At 39.1% G+C, this 8778-nt stretch overlaps 1 protein-coding gene across 2 annotated transcripts; it reads right to left on the bottom strand.

Annotated features, from left to right (window-relative positions):
• Nucleotides 1-1406: 1406 nt before the first annotated feature.
• LOC128519373 (phospholipase A2-like) lies at nt 1407-7976 on the bottom strand. Of its 2 annotated transcripts, XM_053493085.1 has the most exons (5): nt 7920-7976; nt 7652-7796; nt 2817-2985; nt 2297-2403; nt 1407-1675 (listed from the first exon to the last, which is right to left on the bottom strand). In XM_053493085.1, the coding sequence occupies exons 2-5, from the start codon at nt 7686-7688 to the stop codon at nt 1527-1529; spliced, it is 462 nt and encodes a 153-aa protein (XP_053349060.1). In that variant the 5' UTR covers nt 7689-7796; nt 7920-7976; the 3' UTR covers nt 1407-1526. The 2 variants fall into 2 exon arrangements, with proteins under 2 accessions (XP_053349060.1, XP_053349059.1); XM_053493084.1 differs by having other exon boundaries at nt 7652-7925.
• Nucleotides 7977-8778: the final 802 nt, after the last annotated feature.

An 8778-nucleotide genomic window follows, 5' to 3' on the forward strand; every position in this document is an offset into this window, starting at 1 on the left:
TTTACATACAGGATAGAGAATATTACAATGTTTGCATGTTTGCAAAGTTTAATTATACACAAAACAATGTATTACTATTTACATTCATAAGAACATAAAGGGGCCAACAAACATCATTAAGAAAGAATAAAACAAAACATACAATATTATGTAAAATGCACCAGTCATGGAGGAGCCATAAAACAAAGAGAATGTATGAGAGTAGCAAAGATAAAAGAGAGAAGATATTATAAATTGTAGAATAGAGAAATCCCCCAGCATAAACCGAATATAAAGTGGGATTGTGCATGACTGCATGATTGTGAATCTCTGTCTTCGTTCATGTTGTGTTGCATTTGCATGTGCACTTTATATTGTCTTGTGTTTTTTTGTATAGTAATGTTTTGTATAGTAATATTTTTTTATAATTTATAGTGTAAATTTGGTTTGTCTTAGATAGTCAATTAATTAAGTGCCCTAGCTTGTTACTCACTCACTCACTCACTCATTGTCATTACTGCTTAATCCTGTATTCAGGGTCACGGGGAGCCTGGAGCTTATCCCAGAAGACTTAGGGCAGGGTACACCATCACAGGGCACAAAGACATAAACACACTCGAACACTATGGGCAATTTGAGGAACCAATTAACCTGACCTACATGTCTTTGGACTGTAGGAGGAAACCCACCAAGCACGGGGAGAACATGCAAACTCCATGCACGCAGAAAAGCCGGACCCTGGAGGTGCAAGGCAACAGTGCTAACCACTAGACCACCTAGCTTGTTAGTTTCTGTTATGGTTGAAATGACAATAATGCCACTCTGTGGCAGCCCAGTTTGACACAAAACTTCACTTTCGCTCTTTGTTCCAACCTGCTGTGCATGATCAAATTGCAGACATGGTAATGCATGTGGTCAGGATAGCACCAGCCCCCACCAGCCTAACCCAAGACCTGTCTTATGAAGGTTTTAAGAAGGTCAGTGCTTCCTGCGACATGATCTGCTGGCATGCTATAAAACTTTAAAGTGTGGCATTAGAGCGCGTGAAGATGAGTGACTGTATGAGTCTCACTATTAATGCATGAAAGTTGCATTAAGTTGAAAGGTTCAAATCTCAACTCTGGGATTTGCCTTGCTTTGTGGTGAGCTTCCTCTGGGTACTCCAGTTTACCTCCCAGTGCCCATAGTGCATAACTGGTTGTGGGAGTGCCTTCTGGTGTTCTCCTTGTGCCCTATGCTCCCTGGAATGGTCTTTAGGACAATAGGATAGTCGGTGTGATGAATGGACACATGGACACATTGTCAGCCTGGAATGAAACATGAGGACTGAAATGTTTTAACACAGACAAGGTCAGATTAAATTTTATACTGTGGGGAATTGAGAACAAGTAAGCATAAACAATACCAGGAACATGTATGACAAACAGTTTAACAGAGCCACCATTTTTATTTAATTTGTCACTCGTCAAAAGACAACGATGTATATGACAGAAAATAACCATAAATCAAACAAAAGAAAAATAGGAGGAAATTTACAATAAAACAGATTAGTATATATTGCAGGTAGGATAGATAGACCCGCATAGAAAGTTTGGCCACAAGGCATATTTCTTGTTGTAAGGGGCATTTCTAAGGCACTGGCCTGCTTCACTGTCACACTGGCAGAGCATTTTCTCACACTGATCAGTGATGGAATCTGGAAAGAAGTCACAATAAAACAAATCAGCAAATGTTTCTTTAAAATCTGTATTCTTAGGAACATTATGAATCTATATCCTGTTCACTGGTTATACAGTATTAGTTTATTCTTACCCATATTTAGAGTCTAAAAGCAAAGTTGGACTACAAGTTGCTAAAACATTAAAATTACTTAGCTTCTTTTATACTTTAGGAGAGTGAGTATACAAAAAATGAGAAAGCATTTTTAGCAGTGATAAACATTTTAAAATGTGGCTAAGAGGCTGCTTTTTAAGGATTTAACTACATTATAAACTTCCTTCACTACTTTCACCATGTATTTGCGTTTTTTTTCTCTGCACTTGTGCCTGCAATTACTGTGGTCTGTACAGGCTTAAAATATCATGACTGAGAGAACTAAATAACTCTACTTAGGTTCAGACTTGCATTTCCCACCCTTCTATTATAATGGATCCACTGTGTAGCTGAAAACCAGTAGGAATTACTCATAACGAGGGTGCACATTTTTCCTTCCCTCATGCACTTCCACTACAAGTTCTTTTTGATTTAGCGAGTTATGAAGCTCTTGTGATGTTTAACATTCTGGAGTTAGTTTTAACGTATTTACTGTAACACATACCACAGTCAACCTCTTGGTCTTTACAAGTCCAAAGATACTCGTCAGTCATCGTCTCGCAGCCTGCGGCTTCCGCGTTAGCGTAGCAACAGTCGTGCTTGTGGCAACACCTGTGAATTCATTAAATATTTGCAAACTAGTTTACAAAAAAATATTATAAACAAGTGCATGGGAGTTGCAGAAATAAACAACTTGTACAAAGAGCAGCACTAAATACACTGAGCGAATAGATGTCATTTTTTTCCTGCTCTGAAATCATATTTTTTCCTGAAAAAATAAAAAAACAAGACTAAAATATAATGTTTAGGTTTATGTGGGTTTTGCATGTGGTGTGTGATCAGTGGACCTATTTTCAGACGCTCAGAACACACCCAAGGATGACATCTTGTTCAATTACAGTATATGACAAAGCAAGTTTAAAAGTAGTTGTGCGCATTTATATATATAAAAAACAAACAAAAAAAAACACTCATGCCTATATAACATCAGTTCAATAAGAATAGTTGTTGATATAATGTCTTACCAGTCTGTGTCGTCTCTGGGCCAGCCTTTACCTCCATGCCCACAATAGCATCCATACGACAAATAGGATAAAGCCATCCTGCCTGTGCTGCATTTTATGATGCCACCAAGCTCAACTATACCTCTCTTACTCCTCACAGACCGCTGGGCTGCCAGTGAAGCCGTAATGACTAACAAGCAAACAAGGTTTCAAAGATTAGAAAACTATTAGGTGTAATTAGTCGTTTAGTTTATTCTCTGTAACTTTCTCTCATATTACACAACCAGTCTGGTGTGAATATGAATTAATATATATTTTTTTTACTTATGAGCAACAGATGCACATCCATACATATATTACAATCTCAGGGAGCCGTACAATATATACACTTTAATCTAACTTTTGATAATGATTCTCAGTCATCGAGATCTATTTATACAGTAAATGTGTTCACAACTTCACTGTACAGTCATTTGTAAAAATTAATAAACCTAATGAGTTTAACCCTATATATATATATACTTGATATTGTAAAAACATATTAGAAATCACCAGCTTATAAACAAAGTCCAGACCTCAACCTACTTGAAAGGCTATGGTGGGACCATGATTGAACTGTGCATAAGTAAATGCCTAAAAACTTTAAAAAACTGAAGCAATGCTGTTAAGAAGAGAGGATCATAACAATGTGAGAAACTGATAAAATGAGGCAGGAAAGGATTACTTAAAGTTATTGCTGCTAAGCAATAACTTTTGAATCATGGGGGGGCACTACTTTTTGGCTTCATTTATATTATTCTATTTCTATTATTTTGTTGTTCGTCTAAGGTTGTATTTGCCTAGTACCTAAGGCCTGCTACAATCATATGATCTGTGTGTGTATTTTGTAACTGCTTTGATGCCACCACAAACACGGACACGAGGCAAGGTCTTATGGACAAGGTAAATGAAAAAAGGGAAGGTAACTGAAAAGGGAGGAAGCAAAAGAGGGGAAGGAGAGAAGTGAGGGTTGCACGTGCAGGTCCAGGCAGTGCCCAGCTAACAGAGGGGCACTCGGCTGGCGAACGTGTGCAATGATGGAGTGGCAAAGTGTTTACGTGTGCAACGACTACTGATGGCCCTTCGACGCAGCAGCCGCGGTCACACCAGACTCTCATCGTTGGGTCGCGGGCAGCCGCTTAACAGATACGTTTACGCCGCGAAATGCGGCTTCTAGCTTTCACCGCCAGTGACGTTCCCGGAGTGCATGGCATCATTCTTTTTCCCAGCTGCATTCTGTTTGTGCAGGTCAAACAGCGTTGTATTATCCGACTGCCCTTGTGCTATGAGCTCTAGCATGTCAATTTGCGGTAGGCATTTTAGGCCCTCCATGGTAAGCCCTCCATGGCCTTTTGAGATTAAACAGGTGCCTTGGCCTCCATCTGACAGGTGACAGTGCTCAAGCAGGTGACAGGGTGACACTTTGCCTCGTGCTTTTAGACGTTGGGCTCAAACAGATATGGTGGCGGCACTGATGAAAAAGGTCTGAGACAGGGAGAAGTGCAGCTGTGCATGTATCAGCTGGTGCACAAAAAGCGTAGCATGCACAGCGAGCTCAAACTGGTGTGGCTTTAGAGCAGCAAAGTGGTTTGTCCTGGCTTTTTCATCAAGTGTGCTTTAACACAGCTCAACTCATTCTTTTGCTAAAGCGCCCAGCTGGCCCCACTCAGCCATCCATTGGCGCAGCCTCGGTGTGAGTCTGTGCGACCTCCAATGTCCGGGCGGCCTACCCTGGTACCCATGGTGAACCTAGCACCTATTTCTCATGGGTGTTTGGTGGGGGCGCCTTAGCCTGAGCCAGCACATGCTTTAGGTGCAGCTTACATGCTGGAATGCCCGCACCGGGCCAGGATCCCGCTTCCTTTACTCGCCTTTGAAGTTTCTGAAGTGTGTTGCACTGCTCCGCCTTTGAAGTGTTGGACAACACCCTTAAACTCCAATGATCACTTGTGCAATTGTAATGCTGGCAGGAGCACAGGGTACATCCATTTATAAATATGCTCCAGCCGTGCTGAATCATGCAGCCCTACCACTTCACACATCTGCAAAAGGGAATGCCGCCTCAACACGGAGCCTCCAGAGTGATGGAGGAGCGAAAAAGTTTGGGCACATGCCCCTCATTAGTTCACGACATGACATATATACAGTGCTCAGCATAAATGATTATACCAGAATTACCAGAAAAACATTACTTTCCTCTCAATATCAGCATTTTCTACGTAACACTATACTACTAGATACTCCCACAAATGCGAGGCACTTATGGCAAACAAGATTTGTTAATTTCCACACAGCAAAAATAATTTTTCCTAACAAATTCATTCAAGGCCATGTTGCAAAAATGTATACACCCCGATGAAAATCTTGAAAAACAACTACATTTTAAACAACAAAATACTAATTAACAAGAATTCAACTACAGGAAACTTACACAAGAAAGATAAAGGCTACAAGACGATCAGCAAAGCTTTACTTATCAGTCAGAATACTGAAGCAAAATGAAACAAAAATTTAACAAAGATGGAAATGCCACCATCTTACAGAGACGTCCAGGCCGTCTACGGCAGTTAACACCCTTAACAGGAGCGTCTTCTGATGAGAAGGGTGGAAGAAAACCACCCTGCAAGTTCACTGCAGTTAGCTAAAGAAGTAGAAAGCCAAACTAGGGTGATTGTTTCCAGTGACACAAAATGGTGTACACTGCAGAGGAATGGCATGCATAGGTATTGTCCAAGAGGGAAGTGTCTCCTGAAGGCCAGGCACAAAAAAGCATGTCTAAAATTTGACAGGGCCCATACTGAAAAAGAAAACTACTGGGACTCTGTACTCTAGAATGATGACATATGTAATTTTTTTTTAAGAACAGATGGCTTTAAAACTGCAGGGCATCACAAAGGTGAGGAGTACAAAGAAAAATGCCTGGTTCCTACAGTGTAACATGGTGGTGACAGTGTCCTACTGTGGGCCTGCATGAGTGCTGCTGGAGTCAGGGAGCTTTCAATCGTTAGTTATTTCAAAGGGGGTGTACTCATTTATGCTGAGCACTGTATACACAGTGAAGATGTTTAGTCATTAACATTGGTCTCCTGGGGTCACCTTCTTTTTAATGTTTGTTTCTAGTTTATGGGTCTCGGTATGATAGATGAAAATATAAGTGAAAAAAAGGCCAAACTGGTAAAACTGGAGAGATCCACTTTTGACAGAAGAGATAGTCTAAGCCACCACCCATCACTGACTTATCACACCCTGAGGTGAATTTCACACATACCTTGAAGACATGGGCTGACCCCCAAAGATTGCTAACAGACCTTATGGTTGAACTATACACTTTATTATAAAATGTGAATTTACAAAATTAATAAAATTTATAATATTCAAAAAGCAGCAAACAAAGTGATAATCAGTATTGCTCATGATGCCTACAAACATTTGTAGATATGAACAAATCATGGAAGTAGCTTGCGCGGATTGTACAAATAATAGACACGCCAACACACAAGATACTAATATGTGCAATTATATACAATATTTTCAGTGTGTAAGTAAATGTATAAAATGTCTAAATTCCGGTATATTGTATACTCAGCAAAAAAAGAAACGTCCCTTTTTCAGGACTGTGTATTTCAACAATAATGTTGTAAAAATCCAAATAACTTTACAGATCTTCATTGTAAAGGGTTTAAACAATGTTTTCCATGCATGTTCAATTAACCACAATCAATTAATTAACATGCACCTGTGGAATGGTCGTTAAGACCTTAACAGCTTACGGAAAGTAGGCATTTAAGGTCACAGTTCTAAAAATGCAGGACACTAAAGAGACTTGTCTACCGACTGTGAAAAACACCCAAAGAAAGATGCCCAGGGTCCCTGCTCATCTGCGTGAACGTGCATTAGGCATGCTGCAGGAAGGCATGAGGACCGCTGATGTGGCTAGGGCGATAAATCGCCATGTCCGCACCGTGAGACGCCTAAGACGGCGCTACAGGGAGACAGGAAGGACAGCTGATCATCCTCGCAGTGGAAGACCACGTGTAACAACACCTGCACAGAATGGGTACATCCGAATATTACACCTGCGTGACAGGTACAGGATGGCCACAACAACTGCCCGAGTCACACCAGGAACACACAATCCCTCCATCAGTGCTCAGACTGTCCGCAATAGGCAGTCCATGAGGAGGAGATGCACTGCAGTACTTCAAGCAGCTGGTGGCCACACCAGATACTGACTGGTACTTTTGATTTTGAGCCTCCCTTCATTCAGGGACACATTGGGAAACATTTTTAGTTGATGTCTTATGGTGTTGACTCTTTTAGTGTTCATACAAATATTTACACATTAACTGAAAGTAAAACCAGTTGAAAGTCAAAGGACGTTTCTTTTTTTGCTGAGTATATGTGTGCATGTCGGGGTGCGGAAAATAAGTTTTATATATATATATATATATATATATATATATATATATATATACACTATATATATATTTATGTAAGTGTAACTGTATATACATACATATGTATATATAAATGTGTTTGTGTGTATATATATGTAAATAATTTAATAGTGTGCTAATTTATTTTTAATAACAGTTTTTTATATATCTGCCCTATACATTATGCACAGAATAATGCTATGATTAAAAAAGTTTATTATTATTATTATGAAATATAAATTTGCACACTAATAATAATCTCATTAATAACGTCATCCATAAGGACCAATAATGTCACTCTTTATTCTAAACGAATGTTGTTATACAAAGACAACTACTGCACACTTTTATTAACTTTCTGGTTGGAAACTCCAGACTGACCTGAGAGGAGCAGGAACGTCCAATACACCGCTCTCATTGTGAGTCTCCGCGGCGCGACCTGAGCGCATGTACCGCAGCGCGCGCAAGCGTTTATTTGCTCAGCATCTCCGCTTCCAGTAAATCCGTGAAAAAATGTCCTCTTACACTGAAAAAGTATTTATACTTTCATTAAACATAACATTAAAAATTATGATTTTCTTTATTTAACACCACAGTTATTGTAAAACCGTTTCTTCTGTAAACGATAAATGATTATATGATGACGCACCCAGACTTTTGCGCTCTGTTTCTTTCAATGTTTGCTTCATGTCGGTCAGGATCTCTTGGGGGCGGGACTTACACAGGGAAATAGAAGGTGAGTTTTTATTGTCCAATCTCTATCAGAGGCCGTACTGGCCACGCCCACTAGGAATACCACAGACATTTGCCGCATGTTGTTTGTTTACAGTAAAACTAATTGGAAATATTGAAGATAGATAGATAGATAGATAGAGTTTCAATAATTATGGAGCTGACTAGATAGACAGTCAGTTAGTCTTAGACACACTTTTTTTGTTTTTTGTTATACATGTTTATTTTACCTTCATGTTTATTTTACCCATTTTTAAGTCTGTACAAAAATACTTTTCTGATTTCCAAAAATATTATTTTTATTATTAATATTATTCCAGCAATAATAATAATGGTAATACAGAAAAATATCTGCAAGCCAAAAAAGAAAGCAGCATACTGTATTATGTAAACAAACTTTTCAGGGAAGAAAAAAATGAGAACACTTCTGGGCGACGTTCAATGAAGAAAGAAGGAGGTGCGACAAAGCCCTCAGAAGGAAATTATTTACTTTTTTCATTAATTACTGTTTACTGCTTTTTTTTAAATAATATTAGTTTGAATGTAGAAACATTATTGTAGGCATCCTTTCTCTACACATATTGGATGGATGGATAGATAGATAGATAGATAGATAGATAGATAGATAGATAGAGTGAGTAGATGAATGGATTAATAGATAGACAGACAAAAGAGTAAAATCCCTGTGGTCCCCAGGACTCAAGGATATAAACACAATTTAATAAAAGGAAAATAAACAGTCCTTAAATAAGCACAGTGGGGTCTCATGAGGTTAA

Source organism: Clarias gariepinus, chromosome 3 (assembly GCF_024256425.1).
Source record: "Clarias gariepinus isolate MV-2021 ecotype Netherlands chromosome 3, CGAR_prim_01v2, whole genome shotgun sequence".
NCBI classification, from domain to species: domain Eukaryota; kingdom Metazoa; phylum Chordata; class Actinopteri; order Siluriformes; family Clariidae; genus Clarias; species Clarias gariepinus.

Bases quoted from the DNA above. Each gene is read 5' to 3' on its own strand.
- LOC128519373 (XM_053493085.1), bottom strand. From the start codon at position 7,688: ATGAGAGCGGTGTATTGGACGTTCCTGCTCCTCTCAG. The intron at 2,404-2,816 runs GTAAGACATTAT...ATGAATTCACAG, and splicing joins CCCAGAGACGACACAGACTG to GTGTTGCCACAAGCACGACT. The intron at 1,676-2,296 runs GTATGTGTTACA...ACTTCTTTCCAG, and splicing joins AGACCAAGAGGTTGACTGTG to ATTCCATCACTGATCAGTGT.